This window comes from Mercenaria mercenaria, chromosome 17 (genome assembly GCF_021730395.1).
Source record: "Mercenaria mercenaria strain notata chromosome 17, MADL_Memer_1, whole genome shotgun sequence".
NCBI classification, from domain to species: domain Eukaryota; kingdom Metazoa; phylum Mollusca; class Bivalvia; order Venerida; family Veneridae; genus Mercenaria; species Mercenaria mercenaria.
This window is the reverse complement of record NC_069377.1, coordinates 52,499,172-52,527,015: the sequence shown is the minus strand read 5'-3', so window position 1 is coordinate 52,527,015 and position 27,844 is coordinate 52,499,172. Positions and strand designations below refer to the sequence as shown.

At 35.7% G+C, this 27,844-nt stretch overlaps 2 protein-coding genes across 3 annotated transcripts in view; one reads left to right on the top strand and one right to left on the bottom strand.

Moving 5' to 3' along the window:
• LOC123536172 (uncharacterized) overlaps window positions 1-22,887 on the bottom strand; it is a 41,904-nt gene extending 19,017 nt beyond the window's left edge. For both annotated transcript variants that reach the window (XM_045319114.2, XM_053528172.1), the window contains exons 1-7: window positions 22,652-22,887; window positions 20,502-20,588; window positions 9,884-10,037; window positions 6,352-6,500; window positions 5,625-5,804; window positions 3,382-3,499; window positions 260-446 (exon numbers count right to left, since the gene is read on the bottom strand). In XM_045319114.2, the coding sequence (XP_045175049.1) occupies window positions 260-446; window positions 3,382-3,499; window positions 5,625-5,804; window positions 6,352-6,500; window positions 9,884-10,037; window positions 20,502-20,536 (823 nt within the window). In that variant the 5' untranslated portion in view covers window positions 20,537-20,588; window positions 22,652-22,887. The remainder of the gene's footprint in view (window positions 1-259; window positions 447-3,381; window positions 3,500-5,624; window positions 5,805-6,351; window positions 6,501-9,883; window positions 10,038-20,501; window positions 20,589-22,651) is intronic.
• Window positions 22,888-22,951: 64 nt separating this feature from the next.
• The window catches only part of LOC123536171 (prolyl 3-hydroxylase 1-like), a 50,040-nt gene continuing 45,147 nt past the window's right edge, over window positions 22,952-27,844 (top strand). Inside the window, exons 1-2 of the mRNA XM_053527844.1 lie at window positions 22,952-23,578; window positions 25,118-25,270. Coding sequence (XP_053383819.1) covers window positions 23,171-23,578; window positions 25,118-25,270 — 561 coding nt within the window. The 5' untranslated portion in view covers window positions 22,952-23,170. The remainder of the gene's footprint in view (window positions 23,579-25,117; window positions 25,271-27,844) is intronic.

The window sequence follows — 27,844 nt, the reverse complement described above, 5'->3', positions numbered from 1 at the left end:
CCCTTTACTGTCAGATCCTAAACCAAGCTCCTAAATCTTAAAAGTACCTAAAACATTTACACTAGTTCAAGATCAAATATTATAGCTTTACTTGCAAACAAGTCTTGAAACTCCAAAATCTGCTTGTTGTTTCAAAGCACAATCTTCAAACTGAGCCATGCCAACAATGCATTCTGAGATCAGTCTCAGCTTTACAATTTTGAGGCCTGGACCTGTGTTCATTAAAAAAAAAAATAAAGTTCCACAGTCTAAAAATTACCAGATATTGCAGAATCAGAATCATCTTCCAGAGTCATCTCCTTTGTGAGTTCCTCGAGGTACGCCCAATCTGCATCAAATACATTATGTTTCTGGAATGAGCCAACTCCCTCGATCAGTAGTTCGTCATCCAAGTACTTCAAATGAGGTATCGCCTTCTTTACAGCTTGTCGGTAGTCATAATCAACCTAGAAAGTAATGTGATTACTTTGCTTAATACAGGAAAACCCGGATAGACTGTGTAGCAACCTTGTCAGAAAGATTTGCTGATAATAGGCGATGTCAAACCTGTATTAAGCAGCCACCCAAGGGAGTGACACAAACAACAAGCTGAAATTAGAACAGAGAATCGATTTGGGAAGTTAGCTGATTGGATGTTGAAGGCCAATGGCTGCTTAAATCAGGTAACCACTAATGCAGGTTCAACTGTATAGAGTCTATGTGTACAATATCAGTAGAAAAACCGATATAGTCTGATTCAGCAAAATTGTTACCATCCGATTCAGGTGCAAATCTGGACAACCGGGACCATTTACACTATACAATCAGACACCACTATTTCCATAATGGAGAAAAAGTAGAGATCTGTTGCGCCATATTGACATTGGGGTAAGTGCCTTGCTTTCATTCTTTTACTGAGATATTTAGGTTTCTTATCTGCATTTATCAACTAATAAACAGAAGGTTTGAGCTTTAATCTTACAGCCAAATGTGCTAGAGAGACCATGTCTATTAAGATTACACTTTCATTAAAACACCACTTTTTAAATTCCTTTTTGTGTTGTTAAGGTAGAACGCGACACTTTGCGAACTTTCGAGTAGCGTCTTGAAATTTTGCATGTGTAAAGTTGACCATATTTCAAGCAAGATGCAGTTTAATTTATACCAATAGAGCCGACCAGTTTTTGTACACGAGATGTCAAAGTTGACCACCAAAGCCCGTTTTTGAAACTGACGTTGCCGCGTATTCTTGGCAACTGTTACGGGTACTGCAACGGCACCAGCCAACACATTTTCTTAAATTATACATTATCCGACGGGAATTGGTTTTTCCTTTATGGTGATGTAAAAATCATTGTTTTACACGGACAAATATTTGAAAAATGGAAAGAAAATCGCCGTTTTTGACTAAAAATTGACGTTCAGTTTCGCAGCATTTTTCGGCTTTAAATCAGCATATTACAAAATCCCTGAATTAAATATTTGATTTTTTTTTATAAACGGTGTTTAAAATGTATACCAAGTCCAAATGACAAATAAAACTGGGGGGTCACCGACTTAGATTTTTCGGTGCATGTGATTTTATTTCCCCCACCCCCATGCGTAAATTTTGTACCATAATTCGACGTCTGCAGATACGTTCGAGACATCATAATTCAGTCATTTTGAAAATCGCTTTTAATATATTTTCTATATAATAATGATTTTTTAAAATCTTTTTCTTATTCAAAGTACCAAATGAACAAGTTTTCCGTTGTAATACACTGCTAAAATGAAGAATTCATACATTAGCAATTGTGTAGATAGTTCGGAGATTTCACATTTGAAACAAAAGTTAAAGCATAATTATTGTGAAATATCATAGATCAGAATTGTACAGCATTTTTATATAGTTTTAAGTTTGCCAAAAATGGACGTGTAGTTTGTAGTAAAGTTAGAATTCAAATGTAATACGCATTATATGATATGCCTGTTTTAACTAAACAAAGTCAAACGCTAACCCATACTTCTGAATTTAGAGCATTCCCTTATTATAGCAAATTGGTTCCACTTGACGCATTAAGATACCAACGCTTCGGATTTTTTTTTTTTATGCAATGCACGTTATATAACTATTAAATGTACTAAGATTTCACTTTTTAATACGTTTTCATCATTGTTAATATATAAACGTCTTGCCATGGAACAAAATGTTTGTTTTTGTTTTATATAAAGTTCTTTAAGAACCAGTAAAACACTAAATGGTGCAGCTGATAAGCTAAACACAATGGCCAAATCATGATGTCTCAAACGTATCTGCAGACGTCGAATTATGGTACAAAATTTACGCATGGGGGTGGGGGAAATAAAATCACATGTACCGAAAAAACTAAGTCGGTGACCTCCCAGTTTTATTTGTCATTTGGATTCGGTATACATTTTAAACACCGTTTATTGAAAAAAATCAAAAATTTAATTCAGGGATTTTGTAATATGCTGCTTTGAAGCCGAAAAATGCTGCGAAACTGAACGTCAATTTTTAGTCAAAAACGGCGATTTTCTTTCCATTTTTCAAATATTTGTCGGTGTAAAAAAATGATTTTTACATCAGCATAAAGAAAATGCTAATTCCCGTCCAATAATGTATAGTTTAAGAAATTTGTTTGCTGATGTCGTCACAGTACCCGTAATAGTGTTGACAAGGATATGCGGCGACGTCATTTTACGCATGTGGGTGGGGGAAATAAAATCATCTGTACCAAAAAAACTAAGTCGGTGACCCCCCAGTTTTGTATGTCTATTGGACTCGGTATACATTTTAAACACTGTTTATTGAAAAAAATCAAAAATTTAATTCAGGGATTTTGTAATATGCTGATTTAAAGCCGAAAAATGCTGCGAAACTGAACGTCAATTTTTAGTCAAAAACGGCGATTTTCTTTCCATTTTTCAAATATTTGTCGGTGTAAAACAATGCTTTTTACATCACCATAAAGGAAAAACCAATTCCCGTCGAATAATGTATAATTTAAGAAAATTTGTCGGCTGGTGCCGTTGCAGTACTCGTAACAGTTGCCAAGGATACGCGGCAACGTCAGTTTCAGAAACGGGCTTTGGTGGTCAACTTTGACGTCTCGTGTACAAAAACTGGTCGGCTCTATTGGTATAAAATAAACTGCATCTTGTTTGAAATATGGTCAATTTTACACATGCAAAATTTCAAGACGCTACTCGAAAGTTCGCAAAGTGTCGCGTTCTACCTTAAAGAACAAATTATTTTGAGACCAGTAAACATACCATTTTTTGTCCTTTTCTTAAATGGTCTCCTAATGCTAGCTGTACTGTATAAGCAAGGAATATTGCTAATAATTAAATATGAAGACTCGGTGGTCACCACAAATCAAAAGAACAAGGGAAACTTACAGATGCATCATCATCTGGTGAAGGTGTTATACATAATGGATTGCCGTCTAGTGTTAGATTTGTCAGCTTACTGCATATTGCCAGGTATTGTACTTGCATAATATCGTCTAAATTATTCCTGAAAAAATAAATAAAAACCATACAAAAAGCTTTCGTATTTCTTGCTTAAAAGGAGAATATTTGGGATCTCAATAGCCAACTGGTAAGACACTGACTTGAGGTAACTTAACTGACCCTCACTACTGAGTTTGGACCTTGGAGGGATCACAAAATTCTTTCACACGAGAAAACCATCATGTTGGCTTGAGGGTAGTTTAGGATTCAACCAAACAACAATTCAGACCATGAAATAAATTATTTGGGCACCTTGGTTCTTCTATAAAAGAAAAAAAACAAAGATGTGCATGTGGGACTTAAATTGACAAAGAATATGGCTAAATAAATATAAAATTTAAATTTTAGCTGTATTTATAGAAAACAGAAAAAAGATAAAAAGATAATTGTCCACCAATACACATGATGCTGATAAACATAGTTCATCCGATAATGTTACATCTCTACCATTTTCGAGAATAGAATCTTCAACAATTTATAAAACAAGAGGGTCATGATGACCCTGGATCGCTCACCTGAGTAATATGACCTACATGTTTCAAAGATCAAACTGATGATAAAATATTAAGAAAGTCAGTAGGTCACATTCATGGTCAATGATATTCAGTTTTACTATTGGTGTGCAAAACTGTGTATGTCATCAAAAGTTCAAGGCTGTATCTTAAAAAACAAGAAAGTAGGTCAGTAGGTCAAGGTCAAAGTCAAGTGACATCATATTACTTGGGTTTATCAGGCAATTATTATTAAACAGTCTTGGAAATAGGATCAAATGATTTTTTAAGTATTTTTTCCTATATAACTCACATAGTAACTAAGTTACCCCAGGGCGGGGCTTCTTTTAACCCCAGGGGCATAATTTGAATAATTTTCGTAGAGGACTACTAGACAATGCATCATACCAAATATCAAAAGCATAGGTTGTATGGTTTCAGACAAGAAGATTTTTAAAGTTTTTTTTTCCTATATAAGTCTATAAAAATTTTGGACCCCTAGGGCAGGGCCTCTTTTCACCCCAGGGGTACAATTTTTAACATTTTGGTTGAGGACCATAAGACAATGCTACAAACCAAATATCAAAGGTCTAAGTGTTGTGGTTTCAGACAAGAAGATTTTAAAACTTTTTCATATATAAGTCTATGTAAAACTTGAGACCCCCGGGGTGGGGCCATATTTGAACCGAGAGGGATAATTTGAAAAATCTTGGTAGAGGACCACTAGATGATGCTCTATACCAAATATCAAAGCCCTAGGCTGTATGGTTTTGTACAAGAAGATTTTCAAAGTTTTCCCTCTATAAGCCTATATTTGACCCTAGGGGGATAATTTGAATAATTTTGGTAGAGGACCACTAGATGATGCTACATACCAAATATCAAAGCCCTAGACCATGTGGTTTTGTATGTACAAGAAGATTTTCAAAGTTTTCCCTATATAAGTCTATATAAACCATGTGACCCCTGGGGCTGGACCATATTTGACCCTAGGGGAATAATTTGAATAATTTTGGTAGAGAACCACTAGATGATGCTACACACCAGATATCAAAGCCCTAAGCCCTGTGGTTTTGGACAAGAAGATTTTTAAAGTTTTTCCTTTTGGTTGCCATGGCAACCAGAGATCTGCATGGAATTCAATTCTTTGAAAAATTTTGAAAGGGGGCCACCCAAGGATCATTCCTGTGAAGTTTGGTGTAATTCTGCCCAGTGGTTTTCAAGAAGAAGATTTTTTTAGAAAATGTTGACGGACACACGACAGACGACGCACACCACACGACGGACATTGAGCGGTCACATCTCACCATGAGCCTTTGACTCAGGTGAGCTAAAAAACTGCAAACTTCAACTGTATGAGAGCTGAATGTGAGCAGGTCTTACTATAAAGATATGCGGTTTTCATCTAAGCTAAGGTAAATTCTTTGGCAAAAAAAACGTGAAATTATCTACTTTTTTATGCATATCATTATAATATTATGACTTTGACCAAATGAGATAAAATAAAGTAAGACATAAATTCATGAATTTCATATATTAAAGATGACAAAAAATTGAATTATGTTTGTTCAATGGGACCCCTATATCTATGAAAATTAGTCCCCCTTAAATGTCTTATTTTAAGCCTGAAGTACGTACCCTTCTAAATCTAAAATTTCAATTTGGTCGAGCATGCTCAGTGGACTAATATCGCTGATTTCATTGTATGATAAATAGACCTCACGTAGATTACACATTGAGGAAATACCATCAAGTTCACTCAGTGAACATCTTGATGCCCATAACACATGTAGACTTCGCAATGATGAACCTAAATCTCTGTAACATAAGAAAATACTTTAAGTGATTTATAAAAGCTGAGTTCATAGCACATCTGAAAAAAAAAAAAATCAAATAAAGCTTATACAAATAAAACAAAGATTCAGATGGTAATTGCAAATGTAGGACAAAATCCACTCTGCTCAATGACAAAATTTCCCCCATCCATCTGTTTAAAAAATTTAAAGCTTTAAGAAACATGAACAGAAATATAAAAACAAGTTTTAAGATGATAATCACTAAATTTTAAATGGAATGAAGTGAAAATTCGGATACAACTGAAAAACTTAAGGCAGATTTTGCAGGCCTTGGTTAAATTCTGTGAGTGGGGGAGGGTAGGTGTGAAGATTCTGTCAATATTCCATTTATTTCACATTAAACATTTCCAGTAGCTTCTTGAAATGAAAATGCAGTAACCACTACTTTATGAATTATTTCACAGTAGAAATGACACTTGCTCCCTTTTACTGAATACAACCCAACTACATATATGGCTACAGCATAAGGCTCAGAAAAACTCTTGACAGAAAAATCAGTGGTGTGTTACCTGATTCTAGGTATGGTACTATTTGAAACTTTGAGTTGACTAAGATTCTGCAGCAGCTGTCCAAAGTTGCCTAGACTTGTATCCGAGGTATTCACTTTCATTTCTAAATGCCGAATATCATCTAAGTTATCTACACCAGTCAGTAACCTCTGAAATGGAAACAAAAGAACCAATTAAGAGATCAAACAAAAGCGGTCAGAGGAGACAGCATGCTGGACTATTCTGATGCTTGATAGTGAAATATGGCAAACAAGAGCTGTCACTGGAGTGATTAATACCCCTGATGTGGTTGATGATATGGGACAACTGTTTTTTTTTGGGAGGTGGTGGTGGGGGGAAAGGGAGGACACAATTATAGGTCATATGGCTACTTTCCAGCTGTGATCATGGAGTTAGATGCCAGGCGTTTCTCCATGCATTATTTCTAAGTCCATAAAAAAATCCTTACCAAGTTCACAGATATGTCAAAATACATCGAAAACTTGGCGGTACCATCCATGTTGTACCACAGAACAATGGTCTCGGTTTTGACAGCGTGCTCGACTATTCTCAGTGCTTGATAGTATAATATAAGCTATGAGCAAAACTGTAACATTACAATAAGCATATTCTAAGTCAAAAAGGGGTCATAATTCAGTCAAAATGCTTGAAAGAGTTGCCTCCTCCTATTTACAGACTGGGGTCATGAAGGTTAACAAGTATGCAAACTATGAAAGCAACATCTCAATGAACTTTGAAAATATTTGGGGTGGTACGCAAACTTTAACATTTATTCCAAGTCGAAAAGGGGCCATAATTCAGTCAAAATGCTTGATAGAGTTGCATCCTCCTTTTTACAGACATTAACACTCACGCCGACGCCGGGGCGAGTAGGATAGCTCCCCTATTCTTCGAATAGTTGAGCTAAAAAGGGATCTGCCAAATAAAAACAAGAGCGTCACAATGCAGAGCAATGTACACATGAAACAAAGTAAAAAGACCTTTGACCCCTAAGTGTGACTTTGACCTTGAAGTGAACCATCCAAAACATGTGCTCTGCATATCGTCTTGATGTGGTGAATATAATTATGTGCCAGGTTTCTTTGAAATCCTTCAAGCAGTTCAGGAGTTACAGAGCAGACTCGAAACAAAGTCAAATGACCTTTGCATCCCTAAATGTGACCTTGTATAGTGACCTTCAATTTAAGCTATGGTGACCCAGTTGTGCAACTGCAATTAATTTTATGAACAGATGTTCTGACATGATAACCTAGTTTAAAGCTTGACCTAGCTGTCAAAGTTTCAAAAAGACAGACATTCTGACCACTGATCAGGTTTCATATTGATCAAAAAGTAACTATGGTCTCTTCAGTGACAACAAGGTTTTCTCTATGACTTGACCTAGTTAATTACTTTTTGACCCAAGATAATCCAGTTTTAAAATTCTGACCAGGATTCATATAGATTAATATATAATTATGGTTACTAGAGCATTTCAAAACAATTTCTTTCTATGATTTTACCTAGTCACCTAGGTTTTGTCTCTAGACGACTAACTTTCAAACTTGGCCAAATTTTTTATAAAGACAAACATTCTGACCAGGTTTAAAAATAGATCTGGTAGAAAATATGGCCTCTAGAGTGCCAACAAGGTTTTACTATGATTTTACTAAAGACCTCGTATTTGACCACAGATGAGTCAGTCTCAAACCTGGTATAGGTTTCATATTGAGAAATATTCTGACTAGGTTTCAAATAGAAAAAGGTGTTATGTGATTTGATCTTATGACCTTGTTTTTTACCTTAGAAGTCGATCTCGTCTGAGATTGTACTAGGACAAACATTCTGACCAAGCTTCGTGTGTTGAGCTAAAACTGTGACCTCTAGAGCATTTACAAACCATTTGTGGACAGCCAAACCATCTAATTATACTGACACCTCACCCTGAACCTTTGGTTCAGATGAGCTGGAAACTGCACATGAAATAGGCATAGGAAATAGAGATCAATAAAACTGCACCTTACTAATCCTACCAGGTGTTCTGTATTACAAAAGTGATTCTCATGTGACATTTTGATACAAGCAAAACTGTATTATCTGCACTATAAAATACTTACAAGGATTTCATTTTATTATCAGCTTGTTAAAAGTTATTTTTTCACCATAAGTAAGTTGACAAAATCATAGGAACCAGGTTTTGAGGGGTAAATCAAATACATATGAATAAATCCTAAATGTTTTTGTTGTGCAAAAAAAGTATCATATTGTGTCTTAAACCGTTTTCATTTTCCACTCATTTGTGTAATTGCAAGGGAAGTAAACTAATAGATATCTCTGCTTATAAGTACTAGCACAAGGCAAGAGTTGTCATTCGTTGTGGATCACAACTTTAAATTAAATATTTAAACTTCTGTAATTGATATTAACAAAACTATCATAAATTTCACATTTGTGAAACCATTTTTGGTTATGTCAAGGACTTGGAAATCAATATCTAGACTTAATTTAATGTGTTTCTATCACTGAAAATCTTAGGGTCTATCTCTACATGAAAGTCCTGACAGTATATGCATTGTTGCTTCAAGTTGACAATGAACAGCAAGTTTCAAATGAACTGGATGGAAACTATAGAAGCTGAGTACACAAGAAAGTGATGAACGAACAGTTAAAACACAGTGCAGGTATTCAACTTCAGGGCAAGAAAAACTACAGCTGTCTCAGGAGTGACAATTATACCCCCACAATAAGGCCTTGTCACAGAAGTTAGAAATGTCAAAGTCAAACCTCAAAATCCATCGGGGTCATCTGCTGGTCATGATCAAGCTCCTTATTAAATTTTGTGATAAAATGCCCAAACGTTCTCAAGTTATTGTCCGGAAATGGTTTAATTGTTCCGGGTCACTGTGACCTTGACCTTTGACCTACTGATATCAAAATCAATAGGGGTCATCTGATGGTCATAACAAACCTCCCTATCAACTTTCATGATCCTAGGCCCAAGCATTCTCAAGTTATCATCCGGAAACTGTTTAACTGTTCCGGGTCATTGTGACCTTGACCTACTGACCTCAAAGTCAAACTTGACCTGTATTTTATGATGTTACACCTGTGTACCAAAATTAATGATCCTAGGCCCAAGCATTCTCAAGTTATCATCTGGAAACTGTTTAACTGTTCCGGGTCACTGTGACCTTGATCTTTGACCTACTGATATCAAAGTCAAAACTGACCTGTATTTTATAATGTTACCCCTATGTACCAAAAATTATTTAAATCTGTCAAGCCTTTCTTGAGTTATTGTCCGGAAACCATGAAAACCAACAGACTGACCGACAAGCTCACTCCTATATACCCTCCCCCAAAAGTTCATTTTGTGGGGGTATAATTACTTCAGGTAAAAATGCACAAGTAACATAAAATGAACAGTTTTAACACACTGGTTTTTGTGTGTTTTTTTTAGGAGCACACAGTCTTAAAGAATTTCATGCAAAATGAAAGTTATTTCTCAGATATTTTATCTCCAAGTTAATATCAATGAATTTCAAGTACTTACCAGTTTACGAGGCGACAGAAACTGTTCTAATAACAGATCTGTCTCTTCAATCACAATGGGTTCTGGATTTATACATGCTTCCTTGAACTCTGTTATCTGTACACCCCGAGCAAGGGCACTCTGGGGTCTCTCTATAGCAGGCTCCATCTTCAAGCTATAACAGAAAGCCATGAAATATTTCATGACTAAGTAAATACACGACTTCATCATATTAATTTTAGTAACCTTTGCTCATGCAATCAAGGTCAGTTTTATGAATGTGACTTTGATAGAGTAATATGCTAGTCCACATGTAAAGCTTAATGAATGTTTCTCATTGCAGAGTTGGTGCAGCCATTCTGCGCATGCGCGGAATTATTATCAAATGGAACGCACGGCAAAAATACTCATTATTTTGCATGTCTGCACGCATTTAGTGTATAATGTGCATAATATACTGACTAAAGGTTAGGGTTAGAATCACCATGGTTACAAAATATATACATTTAAGGTATTTTTGTTCAAATTTAGTTAATCCGGTATAATTACCGGAGTCTGTAATATATCACGGGCGCACCAACTCTGTATTTAGTCACAGCCAAGCTTAATGCCCAGCTTAAACTTGGCTATAACATTACAAGGTTTACAGTATGTAACTACAAAGATACATTTTCATAGTTTTAATAATTATAAGTAAACATTACTTAATATACTTAAATCTACAGTGTACTTATAAATAAAACTTAGTCTATTAAATTTTAGTAATTCTAGAATCCACCACCTTGGGAGCTATTTAGTCACTCTACAATCCACTTCTTTTGGGAAAGAGTCTTAAATATCCCTTATTAAGACATAGCTTTATCCTAACCATGATGCTTAATCATCATGTATTTGAGCCGTGCCATGAGAAAACCAACATAGTGGCTTTGCGACCAGCATGGATCCAGACCAGCCTACGCATCTGCACAGTCTGGTCAGGATCCATGCTGTTCGCTAACAGTTTCTCCAATTCCAATAGGCTTTAAAAGCGAACAGCATGGATCCTGACCAGACTGCGCGGATGTGCAGGCTAGTCTGGATCCATGCTGGTCGCAAACCCACTTTGTTGGTTTTCTCATGGCACGGCTCATTTAATCTTGTGAATGAATAGCCTTTATTTTCCACAGAAGATTTATGTTTTATTAATAGTACTGTCTTGCTGTACATGTCCCTTTGAGTACTTACCCTATGTTCCCTTACAGAAGCAAGCCTCTGTGGTGTACATGCTGCGTATTTGCTGTGTATATGCCGCGAACAAAGTAGTACGCCAGAGGAGTACATTTTACATACACCGCATGCCGCGTACATGCCGCGTACTATTTCGACGAGTACACAGCATGTACGCAGGGTCACTAGTACACTTCAAGTACGCAGCACAGACTCTGAAAATTTAAGGAGTACACTGCATGTACGCAGAAGGGACTTGTACAAGAAAATAGTACACTGCATGTACACCGCAGATACTTCGAAATTTATAACACTTATATTTAGTTGCATTAAAGTTGTTTCCCCTTGATGCAGTTACGCCATTTTCTTCAGATGTTTACCAAATTACATGCTACAAAAATTGATTAATTTCATTGAAAAGTGGATGAAGAAAAGCATACTAATTTATTTGATAACATCAATCTACATTATTTTGGTAAGGGTAAATACTTATTGATGCATGTCACTTATCTTTTTTCTGTTTTTTTCTGTCCAAATGATCAGCATTTGCATAAGAAAGTTGGTGGGGTAAGGAATTTACATTATCACAGCAGTTTCGCCATAAGAGTACACAGCATGTATGCAGCAGGAGTACACAGCATGTACGCCGCAGGACTCGGGCCAGGAGTACACAGCATGTACGCGCAGGAGTACACAGCAGTACGCGCAGGGGTAGTACACTGCAGGCTCATTTGCATGTGAAAAGTGTATGTGCCGCGTACATGCTGCGTACTATTTCCCGCATATTAAATTCCTCCAGCGTACATCCTGTGTACTATGTAGTCCACAGCATGTACGCAGCAAGTAGTACGCGGCAGAGCTCATTTGCATGTCAAAAGTGTACTACAAACGTACTATCGGTGTATGTGTGGTGTATATCCTGCGTACTATTTAAAGCCCTTGATTTCAGTACACATCATGTACGCATCATATACGCTGTATGTACACAGCAAGAGTACGCAGCAGGCCTTTTTCTTCTGTAAGGGTTGTTACATTTAGTCAAAATGAAAAAAAAAAGCAACAAGAGCTGTCACAGGAGACAGCGCGCTCGACTATTTCGATGCTGGATAGTGAAACTGGGCACATCTGAGGAAACTGGAGCTGTCACTGGAGAGATTAATTACTCCAATGATGGATGAAAATAATGCACAGTAGCTTGAGTCTGTGTCAAAAATATCAAGTAATAAGACAGGTAAATATAAAGTGTATCAAAACATTATATAACTATAATTCTAAACAAAAAGGGGGCATAATTCATAAAATATTGGTGCAGGAGTTATGCACCTTGTGTCATATGATGAGGATGATGATGTGAAACAAGTACTTCAAGTATGAATCAAATCCATTCAAGTAATAACTGAGATATAGTGAAAATAAATCAAAATTAACCTTAAATTCTAAGTAAAAGGGGGAATAATTCATGAAACATTGGTGCTAGAGTTATGAACCTTGTGTCATATGATGTGGGTGACGACGTTGAACAACTAATTCAAGTATGCATCAAATCCGTTCAGTAATAACAGAGATAGAGTAAAAGTGCATCAAAACTTTAACCTGAAATTCTAAGTAAAAAGGGGTAATAATTCATGAAACATTGGTGCTAGAATTATGCACCATGTGTCATATGATGTGGGTGATCATGTTGAACAACTAATTCAAGTATGAATCAAATACATTCAGTAATAACAGAGATAGAGTGAAAGTGCATCAAAACTTTAACCTTAAATTCTAAGTAAAAAAGGGAAATAATTCATTAAAAATTTGTGCCAGAATTATGCACCTTGTGTTATATAATGTGGGTGATGATGTTGAACTATTATTTTAAGTTTGAATCAAATCCATTCAGTAATAACAGGGACAGGGTGAAAGTGCATCAAAACTTTAACCTGAAAATCTAAGTGAAAAGGGGGGGATAAATCATGAAATATTGGTGCAAGAGTTATGACCCTTATGTCAGATGATGTGGGTGATGATGAAGAATAACTATTTTAAGTTTGAATCAAATCCATCAAGTAATTACTGAGATATGATGAAAAAAGAGAAAGTGTAAAAAAACTTTAAGTTAACCAAGGTGGGGCAGGCCTCGACCTTAGCGGTGGACCGTTGGACCGACGCAACCAAAATATCGGCAGGTCCACTAACTATCAAAAGTTGGGTAGACCTACGGTCAACCAATTTTCAGTCACGGTCTGCAAATAAAATATAACCCTTTAAAGTGAAAAATAGGGGGAACAATCGTACCCATATCGGCGAATTCACAAAACGAAAGTTGATTTTGCCTTAAGTACGGCATTCTACAGTTATAAGCATTGGCGCAGGATAACACGAATGGACTACTCCATCGATCGGGCGAGTGGTTTTTACGTGGTAACTTAACCAAATTGAGAAATTACATCAGGCAAAATTACCTGGATTGACTGGAATTTACCCGCGAATCCTAAAAATATCAAAACGTCATGCTGGTAATTTTCCATTCCACAAGCAGGTGCGCCCTATCGTAATATCTAATTTACATCGCGGTTACTTTTGACACAAAAAACGCGCGTAGTGCATTCATTATTTAATATAATCGCTTCAGATTTTCAACACCGCTCGAGAACTAATACAGTTTGAATTCTATAACAATTTTATTAAGATATCGACAGGAATGTAGGCAAAATACTTTAAAAACGATCAAATTTTCATATATTTTTTTGTAAAATTTCCAACAGCGCAATCTTGATTATTTACTTCTTTCTTAAAGTAAATAAACGGTACATACTATAGTAATAAAATTCAGACTTTTGACCAGAAAGTACAAAAAACACAATTAAAAAACTTAAATAATGAAAAAGCGGCAGCAATTTAAATACATGGAGTAAAACGATTTTTGGCAAACAGATTTCTGTTAGCGCGGCAGAATAGCTAGTTACGTGACCTCATGAACGTAAATAGAAATGTGGTTTTGAAATAAAGCAGTATGATGTCGTTGCGGTTTTTAGTAAGTTTTAAATGATTCTTTTACATGTATTTTTGACACAACACTTTGTTAGATATTCTTCTCAAACAATAATGTAAATTTCTTGAGGGCAAAAAGGTCACAGAGGTAGGACATCCGCTATCATCGTTCACGGTTTGACACATTTACATATAAGTTTATTCGGGATATTGCACATTCGCTTTTAAAAAAAATAAAGAAAAAACTTTTTTACTGATTTCTTCTCAACAATTAAAGGAATCGAGAAAGTACGATCAGACAGTGATGTGTCACATGGCGCGAAAACATGACGTAATGCCATGACAATCTCGGGGAAACTATACCGCTTTGATCTCCACTTCAGATGCCACAATAACCGACACACTTCTTTTAGCCGTTTGAGGGGGTGTTAATTGATGATGAAAACAAGGCCAATTACTTAGTTTATCATCAGAATTATTACCGATAAATGTTGATTTTTTTTCACTTTCAACACGGGTCGGGAGGATGATGATTACTGTGTCCATATTTTGGGACACTTTTCAAAATAATTATTTTTCGGGATAACAGATTGCTACTGTCTTTCATTTTAAATTATTTTAGAAATAAGTCCTGTTTCTTTGAGTCATCTGAAGTTATGATGTCTACAACATCACAATTTATGTGACAGAATTGGAGGTCCACTAAAGTCTGAGCAGGTCTACTAGATTTTAGCAGTTGGTGGACCTGCTGGCAACTGCTGAAAAAAGTTAAGGTCGAGGCCTGCTGGGGTCCGCGGAAAGACGCCGACGCCGGGTCGAGTAGGATAGCTCTCCTTATACTTCGTATAGCTGAGCTAAAAAGGAATGAAAAACAAGATAAGTGCTACTTCAATTAGCAGATTTATTATATAGCTAAGTTCATTTTTAAAAATTAAATACAAAAAGTATAGTTATTAATCCGCAGAATTAAATGCATGTGCAAACATCATAATTTATACATTGTAATCTACATCAATGAAAATGTACAACATGTGTGTATTGTATGACGTGTACATCCTTTTTGTACATGTGTCACAGACTCAAAATATGCTTTCACTGTATTTTGAAAGACCCCGACCATTCAAAAAAAAAAAATTATAGAAGTGAGTTCATTTTACTGAACAAAATGATATTTATTACTGAAAAAAAGTTTGATTTTCTAAATGAAGAGAAAAATCACATATTTTTGACAAAAAATAATTATTAAGTTGTTTAATTACTTCTTAATTATCTTTTAAGTGATTTATACTGGTTACTCAGTTTCATTTACATAAGGCAGCAACCTCTGTTGGGCAAACACTACCGGGATAAAAATGTTATAAAGAGGTTGTTTCTCTGGCGAGATTGACATAAGAAAGTTCTACAAGTCCAAATCAATTTGTTTTCAGCAATGTAGAATTTAATTAAATCCTGGTATTTAAAAACGTCAGATTAAACTAGAAACAAGAGCACGCCTTGCGGGTGCTGACGCTCATCTGATTTTTTTTGTGTAATAGAAATCTTGTCCTACCCATGATTTTCTAAGTCTAAAAAGGGCCATCATTCTTGCAAAAAGCAGGATAGAGTTATGTTTCTTGATGTTTAGTGTCCACTTATGATGGTGAAAAACTGTTGCAAGTTTTAAAGCAATAGCTTTGATAGTTTATGAGAAAAGTTGACTTAAACATAATACTCAACCAAGAAAATGATTTTCTAAGTCCAAAAGGGGCAATAATTATTGCAAAAAGCAGGATGGAGTTATGTTGCTTGCTGTACAGGGTCAGCTTATGATGGTCAACAAGTGTTGCAAGTTTCAAAGCAATAGCTTTGATAGTTTAAGAGAAAAAGTTGACCTAAACATACAACTAAACCAAGAAATCTGATATTTTCTAAGTCCAAAAGGGGCCATAAATCTTGCAAAAAGCAGGATGGAGTTATGTTTCTTGCTGTACAGGGTCAACTTATGATGGTGAACAAGTGTTGCAAGTCTTAAAGCAATAGCTTTGATAGTTTAGGATAAAAGCTGACCTAAACATAAAACTTAACCAAGAAAACTGATTTTCTAAGTCCAAAAGGGGCAATTATTCTTGCAAAAAGCAGGACAGAGTTATGTTTCTTGATGTACAGGGTCAGCTTATGATGGTGAACAACTGTTGCAAGTTTCAAAGCAATAGCTTTGATAGTTTAGGAGAAACGTTGACCTAAACATAAAACTTAACCAAGAAATCTGATATTTTCTAAGTACAAAAGGGGCCATAAATCTTGCAAAAAGCAAGATGGAGTTATGTTTCTTGCTATACAGGGTCAGCTTATGATGGTGAACAAGTATTCCAAGTTTCAAAGCAATAGCTTTGATAGTTTAGGAGAAAGGCTGACATAAACATAAAACTTAACCAGGCAACGCCGACGCTGACACGACGCCGACAACCGCTCAAGTGATGACAATAACTCATCATTTTTTTTCAAAAAATCAGATGAGCTAAAAACCAAAGCTATCACTGAATGTGATGAATGTACCCCCTCCCCCGCAAGCACTGACACAGTACACTGCAATTTGATGCACACAACATTGCATTTATGTGGACTGTATACACATAGACTCTATGTATTGTATATAGTATAGTAACAAAAAACAAAGTCCCCTAACTCTGCAGAATATTTTTCTGAAAGAACCTTATATGCACCATGCACAAGTAAGATTGGTACTGATCACTTGTGTGAAGTTTCATTAAATTGTGTGTAAGGGTTCAGGAGATTAGGCCTGCACAAGCTTGCACATGCAGACTGTATGTATATGGTATGTTAACAAACAAGAGGGCCAAGATGGCCCTAGGTCGCTCACCATAACAGTGTAAACATGTTTGACCTAGTGATTTCATGGAAACAAATATTCTGGCCAATTTTCATAAGGATTGGACCAAAAATGTGGTCCCTTGGGTTTTTCTTCGATATGACCTAGTAACCTACTTTTTGAACCCAGATGAACCATATTCAAATCTGACCTAGATTTTATGAAGGCAATCATACTGAGCAAATTTCATGAAGATCAATTGAAAAATACAGCCTTTATCGCATACATAAGGTTTTTCTTTGATTTGACCTAGTAACCTAGTTTTTGACCCAAGATGACCCATATTCAAACTCAACCTAGATTTTCATCAAGGCAATCATTCTGACAAAATTCCATAAAAATCAATTGAAAAATACAGCCTCTATCACATACACAAGGTTTTTCTTTGATTTGACCTTGTGATCTAATTTTTGATCCCAGATTAACTATTTTCGAACTTGGCCTAGATTTTATCAAGATAATTATTCTGACCAAAATTCATGAAGATCAATTGAAAAGTACAGCCTCTATCACATACACAAGGTTTTTCTTTGATTTGACCTAGTGACCTAGTTTTTGATCCCAGATGACCCATTTTCGAACTTGGCCTAGATTTTATAAAGGTAATCATTCTGACTAAAATTCATGAAAATCAATTTAAAAGTACAGCCTCTATCACATACACAAGGTTTTTCTTTGATTTAACCTAGTGACCTAGTTTTTGACCCAAGATGACCCGTTTTCGATTTGGCCTAGATTTTATCAAGGTAATCATTCTGACCAAATTTCATGAAGATCAGTTGAAAAATACAGCCTCTATTGCATACACAAAGTTTTTCTTTGATTTGACCTAGTGACCTAATTTTGACCCCATATAATCCATTTTCAATCTTGGCCTAGATTTCATCAAGGTAATCATTCTGACCAAAATTCATGAAGATCAATTGAAAAATACAGCCTCTATCGCATACACAAGGTTTTTCTTTGATTTGACCTAGTGATCTAGGCTAGTTTTTGATCCCAGATGACCCATTTTCGAACTCTGCCTAGATTTCATCAAGGTAATCATTCTGACCAAATTTTATGAAGATCAGTTGAAAAATACAGCCTCTACAGCATACACAAGCTAAATATTGACAGACGACAGACAGACGCCGGACATCGAGCGATCACAAAAACTTACCTGAGCACTGCTCAGGTAAGCTAAAAAAACAAAGTCCCATAATTGTGCAGAATTTTCCTGAAAAGTAATGTATCCCTGCAACTGCTTTTTTCTGAAAGAACCTAATATGCACCATGCACAGCTACTGTTGTTACTGATCATTTGTGTGAAGTTTCATTCAATTGTGTCAGGGGATGAGGAGAGTTGGTGCACACAAGATTGCCTATGCAAACTCAATGTATATAGTATAATAATAAAAATAGAGTCCAATAACTCTGCAAATCATTTTCCTGAAAGAACATAACATGCACCATCATGCACAACTACTGTCATTACTGATCATTTGTGTGAAGTTTTATTAAATTCTGTCAAGGGGATGAGGAGAGCTGCTGCACACAAGATTGTGTCTACAGACAAACGGACAGACAGACAACCTGAAACCAGTATACACCCACCCCTTACAACTTTGTTGTCGGGTGTGTTGGAGGGGGGGTACAAAAATCTGGCAAATAAAATGCTTTTTGGCTAGACCAAGTTGAAAAATTTGGACCTAAAATGAAAGTTTCCACTGTGGTTAAGAAATTTTCTTTTATATGGTTAAACAAGAGCTATCACTAAAGGTGATGAATGTACCCCCCGCATGCACTGACACAGTACATTGCAATTTGACGCACACAAGATTGCATAATTATGAGGACTGTATGTATATAGACTGTATGTATACAGTATAGTAACAAAAAACAAAGTCCCATAACTATGCAGAATATTTATCTAAAAGAATGTAACATGCACCATGCACAACTAGGGTTGGTACTGATCACTTGTGTGAAGTTTCATTAAATTGTGTGCAAGGGTTTGGTAGATTAGGCATGCACAAGATTGCATATGCAGACTGTATGTACATAGTATGTTAACAAGAAACAAAGTCCCATAACTCTGCAATTTTTGTCACTGAAAGAACCTAACATGCCCCATGCACAACTACTGTTGTTACTGATCACTTGTGTGAAGTTTCATTAAATTGTGTCAAGGGGATGAGGAGAGATGGTGCGCACAAGATTGTGTCTATGTATACAGTATAGTAACAAAAAAACAAAGTCCCATAACTCTGCAATTTTTTTTTCTGAAAGAACCTAACATGCCCCATGCACAACTACTGTTGGTACTGATCACTTGTGTGAAGTTTCATTAAATTGTGTCAAGGGGATGAGGAGAGATGGTGCACACAAGATTGTGTCTATGTATATAGTATAGTAACAAAAAAACAAAGTCCCATAACTCTGCAAATTGTTTTTCTAAAAGAACCTAACATGCCCCATGCACAACTACTGTTGGTACTGATCACTTGTGTGAAGTTTCATTAAATTGTGTCAAGGGAATGAGGAGAGATGGTGCGCACAAGATTGTGTCTATGTATATAGTATAGTAACAAAAAAACAAAGTCCCATAACTCTGCAAAAAAATTTTCTAAAAGAACCTAACATGCCCCATGCACAACTACTGTTGGTACTGATCACTTGTGTGAAGTTTCATTAAATTCTGTCAAAGGGATAAGGAGAGATGGTACGCACAAGATTGCGTCTACGGACAGACGGACAGACAGACAGATGGACAGACAGACAGACAACCTGAAACAGTATACTCCCCCTTACAACTTTGTTGTCGGGGGGTACAATAAAACATATAGATGTGTGTGCTTATTTTTTTCCAGATATACGCCAATGACTAAAGAGAGATTTCAAGCAGATATGAAGGCAATATTTGAAATTATTTAATGTGTCAACATTTTTCTTACATTTTTATCTTTAGAAAGAAATGCAATGTACCGGGTAACTGTTTTTATAAATGTACAAAAGGGATGATATCCAATACTGAAGGTGAGTTTCTGTATGCCGAGGCCAGGGTTCATTCTATGCTATCAAAATAAATGATGTTACCATCTCTGCAGAACTACTCTTATAAGAAACTGGTCTATAAAGGATGTGCTTGCTTTTCAGGTGTTATAAAACAAAGGTTACTTTGTATAACCAAAGAGCTATAAAATAAATAGATTGGCAACTTGAAAGGCATATAGAGCAAATCTCGCCAACCTCCCGTGACAAAAAAACGAGATCTCGTTACCGGAAGTGGCACTTTCTCCACGCGCCATTTTGTATGCGAAAGCAATTATTCATCGGTAAAATAATTATCACCGTATGACCACGCTTCTTTCGATGGCAAAAAAAAACCCTGTACTTCGTGTCTTAAGACCACTTCTCATTAAACTAATTTTGTTTTAGCAGCTAACATGTATTTTAAATGTAGTTTTAAAGGTACAAATTGTAACTGCATGCTCGCCGATGTTTGTTTTTAGTAAGATAACGCCGAATCACGCTCTGACACGAGCTCACGCGAGATTACAGCCAGTTGCCATTCTGTGTATTTTATACTTCTTTGGTATAACATACTTGTGTTGAAGCCTGGTCTCCTGGGCTACAGCCATTGGAAATAGTTTTGTTTTTGTCCCACTCAAATTCAGCGTACTGTCTGAAAAACTGAAAAATAAAACTTAATATTAATCCTTATATAAATATATACATGTAACAGAACAAATAAAATACTATGTAAAAAGTGATAAAATGGGAACTTAGAGAAGGTCCAGTAAATCCTTCAGATCAAGAGCTCATAGTTAAAAAAATAGGAAAGTCAGAACAACTGATAAATTTTATGTCAGTTAGAAACAGTTATCAATAAAACTGAAACTGACTTAAAAAATCTGTGAATTTTACTACACTATATAAAACAAGAGCACCGCCTTGTGGGTGCAAACACTCATCTGATTTTTTTGTCTCTGTATAAGAGAAATATTGTCCTCCCCACGTGTTTTTATGATATTTTCAAAGTCCAAAAGTGGCCATAATTTTTGCAAGAATTATAGCCCCTTATGGGCTTGGAAAACATCAGATATCTTGGTTAAGTTTTGTGTTTAGGTCAACTTTTCTCCTTAACATTCTCCTTGTTTATATATAAAGTACCCACTGAAATTCGAGGACGAATTTCAAAAATGGTGGGGAAATATGTCACGGTATAAAGGTAAAGGTCTTGTTTATTATAGTGTCACCCCTACTGAAAGGGCCAGCCAATTTGGCTTATGAGAAACCTTTATTGTGCGTACCAATTACCTTCCAACTCCTACCACTATGCTAGGCACCAAGCGGATAAAAGTCAGTATCAATTCATTTAACTAGCTTGTGGCTCACGTTAAACCGGCCTTTTCGGAACAAGTCCCATGACAACATCCCCTGTACAAACGCTTCCCACGAGGCTCGAACCTCCGACCTCGCGATCCCAAGGCGGACACCTTAACCACTGGGTCACGGTAACCGGTTTAGGACTTGAATATTAAAATGGGGAGATAGTGTGTAGGTGTCCAGGTAGCTCAGCTGGTAGAGCATTGGAACGGTATTCCGAGGACCCTGGTATGAGTCCTGGTCTGGCTGCTCATTTTTCTAACCCTGTGACATAACACTGGTGGTAATTCAATTCATCTGGGCTTCTGCCCCCACACCCCTGCTTCCAGGCATGCACATTATGCATGAACAACTGCATGTGTATCGAAAGCCAAAGCAGCTAGACTGTCAGACAGCATTTTTAAATTGGCAGTGGCTAGAGAACTGGAATCGGTTCCCTAGACTGCAAACTTATTCGTCCGGAACCGGTTCTCTAAGCAAAATACCGTGCATAGGCTAGGGAACCGGAATTTTATTTCTATGCATAATACTGCCGAAATCCATTTTTCTTTTGGTAAGTATCATGTGCATGTTCTTATCTTAATAAGTTAATTAATCTACCATTTCAGCAAGCTATGCCCTTTTATTTATTTGTGTTTACTGTGTCACCAGAAGTGTACTCGCAGCATACTGTCCGCCACATTGGAATGATAAAATAAACTAGTACAAATGAATGCGAAATCGTCGACACTGGAGCTGAAATAAACTTGAAATTTAAACTTAAAAGGTATAAGACAATAAAAGAAACGATTAAAACAAAATAAGTAATTTCAGTATTGATTACATATCTTTGAACGTGAAATGCCGAGGTGTTACAAACCAGTATTTAAAGTGATCAAAGAATATGTATGAAGTTTTAAGGGCAATTAAATTAGTTTGCTTATCTGTAAACATGTAATGACGCAAATACAAACCAATATTATTTTAAATTTAAATAATTTAAACATAGTACAAGTTTAAAGCAAATAACATTTAAAAACTGCAAAGTAGTTTTCACGCATTCATTCGTACTAGTTTATATCATTTGAATACGGCAGACACGGTATATATGCGACGAGTACACTCTGGGAGACAGTAAACGCGGATTTCGGCAGTATTATGCATAGAAATAAAATTCCGGTTCCCTAGCCAATGCACGGTATTTTGCTTTGAGAACCGGTTCCGGACGAATAAGTTCGTAGTCTAGGGAACCGATTCCACCACTGCCTTTTAAATAGTGCCTATGGTACTTGACTTGCAGTTTTGTGTAGTAAACAAGAAGTGTGACTTGGCATTAAAACAAAAACATTTCATCAATATGTCAAAGACACAGTGTGAGCCGTTTATACCTGTCTGAACAGATGGATCTTAAACTAAATTTTCCATGACAACCTTCAAATCAGCTGATTTTGAAATAAAACTGTCTATCTTTTCATGTTATGGTCCATTCGATAGATACGAAAACTTCTCTAAATCGTCTTAACTAAATCTGTAGAAACTGGCGTTTAATCAATGAGCAAACAACTGTAATCGTTAAAAAATTATAATTTCAATTTCGTTGCAACGGACGCATTTTCGCCATATTGGAATTTCTACATCTAAGCGCATGCGCATGACAGGTTCCCGTTTCACCGGAAGTAGTTCGAAAAGTTGCAGAAAGTTTTGTACGTGGGATGCTGAGTTTTCAAACTTGAATTGTAGAGGAAATTTGAATCAGTAACTCTAGTTTCTGATCAGATTACATAACATATTTGTATTGTGTAAAAATGAACTAATATTTCGTCTTATATTATCGTAATATCGATCGAAAACTTTACTGGATAACTTTTATGATATGACTATAATTTAGTGTGGAACGAAAAAGAAAAATGAAGATTTTTGTAGCTTTATTTTCTTCATTGTTAATGACTTTCGTTGGCAGTAGCATACAAGTCCATTTAACTAATTATGGTAAATTATATGAATTAGGAATGGATGCATACAAACAAGAAAAATGGTCAAAATGTGCAGAGTTCTTTCAAAAAGCCATTGATGATTATCATTTTTATAAGAATACTGTAATTGACTGTAGACTAAAGTGCAAAGAAGATCAATCGGAACATACATTTGTTTCATTTCTGTCAACTCTTCATGTGATTCTTGAAAGCTCCAACTGTTTGCGAAGATGTAAGAAGAAAAAATTGGGAGAGCGTGCAGAAGAAGAAATTGAGTTTTCTGTAGACAAGAAGTTTGAAGGAAGAACACCATATAATTATATGCAATTTTGTTACTTCAAGGTACGAATATGTGTTTTTCGGTTCTTGTTAGAAGCTTGGTGTTTTAATGGGCACTGATTTTTTCCCTATTTTTTTACAACCAAATATAGGCAGTTTTCCCAAGAAAAAATAGCTCTATAACTAAATTATATTCTTTTAAATTATTATCTGACGGTGATGAAATGAAATTTAATGTGCATTATCATCGTCAAAGACCTTAGAATAATTTTTGCCTCAAGTAGGTAATATCTTCCCCTTCCGAGCAAACAAGACATTTTTAGCTCGACTATTTGAAGAAAAGGGGAGCTATCCTACCCGCCCCGGCGTCGGCATGAGCGTTAGCGTGAGCATCACACAAATGTTAAAGTTTGTGTACCACCCCAAATATTTTCAGAGTCCATTGAGATATTGCTTTCATATTTTGCATACTTGTTTACCATCATGACTCCAGTCTGTAATAAGGAGGAGGCAACTCTATCAAGCATTTTGACTGAATTATGGCCCCTTTCTGACTTTGAATGAATGTTATTTAAAGTTTGCATACCACCACAAATATTTTCAAAGTCCATTGAGATATTGCTTTCATATTTTGCATACTTGTTTACCATCATGACCCCAGTCTGTAAACAGGAGCAGACAACTCTATCAAGCATTTTGACTGAATTATGGCCCCTTTTCGACTTAGAATATGCTTATTGTAATGTTAAAGTTTGCGTACTACCCCAAATATTTTCAAAGTCCATTGAGATATTGCTTTGATAATTTGCATACTTGTTTACCATCATGACCTCAGGCTGTAAAAAGGAGGAGACAACTCTATCAAGCATTTTGACTGAATTATGGCCTCTTTTCGACTTAGAATATGCTTATCGTAATGTTAAAGTTTTACTCATAGCTTATATTATACTATCAAGCACTGAGAATAGTCGAGCGCGCTGTCCGCTGACAGCTCTTGTTGACTATTTCTTAATGAAATTTGGTCAGAAAATTAACCTTGATGATCTTTAGACCAAGTTCAAATCTGGGTCAGGTGGAGTCAAAAACTAGGTCACCAGGTCAAATCAAAGGAAAAGCTAGTGAACACACTAGAGGCCACATTTATGATGATACCGTATTGAAACTTGGTCAGAATGTTAATCTTGATGGTCTTCAGGTCAAGTTCGAATCTGGGTCATGTGGAATGTGACCTACTGACCTACGTTTTGCAGTCTTGAAATTTGGATGACATGTACAGTTTTGCACACTGATCTTAAAACTAACTTCATTGACCATGAATATGACCTACTGATCTACTTTCTTTAGGTGAGCGATACAGGGCCTTCAGGGCCGTCTTGTTTTAAAATTATTTCACAGATATTTTCTATGCTTGACCCTCTACCAAACTGTTCAAGCAATCTGAAACTCAGACGAGTGATTTAGGAGGGTCATCAAAGCCCTCTTATTGTAACTGTATGTGGCTTTAAAAACAATAAAATATATTATGGCGTCATCGTGATAAAGTTTTTATCATGACATGGTTGAAATTTAAGAGTATTTTAAAGTTCTTTCTTCAATATTCAGGATGGTAAGTTGACAAAGGCAGCTGCTGCAGCTTATACCTACTACATCACACACCAGGACGACACAAGAATTCTGGAAAACCTTCAGTACTATAGGACGCTTCAAGAAATACAGACAGAAGACTTTGTTGATTTGGAGAGAAAACCATACCAGGTAACACGCTGGACAATATGTGTATCCCTTCAAATGATCAATACTATAATATAGAGATGGTACCTAAAATTTCATATTGTATCTGGTATTATTTTCTGTTGAAAACTTAATCCCGAAGTACCTCAGTTATATAATGGTTTAACTTTCACACTTCATTTTTCATGCTGAAAGGCAATATTTAATCCGAAAAATTTGGTCCTACTTGGAAAAGTGTAGCCAGTGACAGATAACTCTTCTAGGACTATTTACTTTTGTGAACAAAGTACGCATAGATTCGGATGTGTTTCCCAAAAATATAGTTTACTTCAAGATCTATGAATAATCATTCAAACAAAAAAGTTGAGCACTAACTTTCATTTTCGAACGAAATGATTCAAAGACAATTATTTTTAGCTCATCTGATTTTTTGAAAAAAAAATGATGAGTTATTGTCATCACTTGGTCTGCGTTGGCGTTGCCTGGTTAAGTTTTATGTTTAGGTCAGCTTTTCTCCTAAACTATCAAAGGTATTGCTTTGAAACATGGAACACTTGTTCACCATCAATAGCTGACCCTGTACAGCAAGAAACATAACTCCATCCTGCTTTTTGCAAGAATTATGGCCCCTTTTGGATGTAGAAAATATCAGATTTCTTGGTTAAATTTTATGTTTAGGTCAACTTTTCTCCTAAACTATCAAAGCTATTGCTTTGAAACTTGCAACAGTTGTTCACCATCATAAGCTGACCATGTACATTAAGAAACATAACTCTGTCCTGCTTTTTGCAAGAATTATGTCCCTTTTGGACTTAGAAAATCAGATTTCTTGATTAAGTTTTATGTTTAGGTCACGGCATAGTCAAGATAATGGTACCCCTGATGTTGCACATATGGTGAATTTTAAACTCAATCAAAATTTCATATCTTATCATGTGATTTCAAGGTACATCCTTTGAGCACAAGAACCTATCAGGGTTTTCTTCAATTATGCAAAATAAAAAAGTTACGGATGCTTAAGGAACCACACCTCTTAGGGCCTACGGACTCTACATGCCAAAGCATAACATACATAGATAACACAGAAAAAGTTATTCATGGTGTTGAAAATAAGTTAAATAAGTGCATTAAGATGTTTTCAATATTGCCGTATGGAATATAAAGTTGATTTTATGCATTTCATAATATATCCAGAGCTGGATATCAAAGTACCATCAAATGAGACAATATGCACTGCCTTCCAATTTACATTCTGAACAGAAAACTAAGAAGAGTATGGCAAGCTTCCTTGAAACCTATTAAGAAATATGTATATAAATAGAACTAAAGGTTTCAGATAATAACTTTAAACACTTTTCTGATACAGAACCCAATACAAATTGATATCAAGGCCTACGGACTCTACATCCATGTATGGTTACTAGTAAAATAGTTGCTGCAGTATAATATTTCATAGTCACTTTCCAGAATTAGTGATATTTTCTGACAGTCTTATAATTCTTAGATCATTTAAAGGTCAAGGAAAGTGAACATTTTAATTTCTTTTAAAAAGCACAGAAACTATTTCATTTTATTGGAAAATGAAAGTTGGTATGTAGAAATTCGAAATAAATCGCAGTATATGTACAATTATTTTTCTATGAAGTATGAAGAAAGTTAAAAAGACCTGGGGGGGTCATTCTGTCGATTCATTGAAATTTCAACATAATACACATACATTTCTTTGAGTTCCGAAGACCTTCTGTAAATTTTGACCTTCCAATCTTCATTATTTAGTGTCTTGCAGGAGTCTATGCACTGGCTATGAAAAAAATTGCCAACTCACTTTCCCTTAGTAATGGACCTTTAAGAGCATTATATAACTAACAATTTTATTTTATTTTTATTTTTTGCATTTTGATTATTTAAACTTTGTAAAGACACAAGTGAACAAACTGTTTCATCATGAACATGAACATGAAGAACATGAACAGATCATTGAAATGTGTCAAGTGTACCTCACTTTTGGTTTTAACAGGAAGATTAATCACATTCTAATATGACTAACAATGCTTTAAGCATCACAACGATATTATGTTGACGTCTCGTCAATGTGATATTTAGCGCCATGTATCCATCAAGAAATAGCACTTTCAAATGTCATGAAATATTTAATTTAATAACAATGTTTTAAACAAAATGTCACATTGCACAAATTTGTTGATTAATTTACAAACATAGTTATTCGCTTTGCTGAATAATTCACAATAATAGACATCCGAATTGAACTCTACCACAAGACGTATTACCATTTCCGGTCCTGGCATGTATAAACAAAGACCTACTATTGGCGCCATGCTTGCGCGAAGAAACAGTTCCATTATAAATTTTACAATCAAGAAATTATTAGAATCAAAATAATTTATAGCAAAACAGTGCTTTATCAATCTCACTATTTATACACTCGGGTGGTTATACGTCGTCCGAAATAATTTCACTCGGCCTGTGCCCTCGTGAAATTAGTATGTCCGACGTATAACCAGGGCTTTCGGTAGCTTCTGAAACTCAAGAGTCATTGACTCTTCAGCCTAAATTTTCAAGAGTCAAAATCAGATTTTC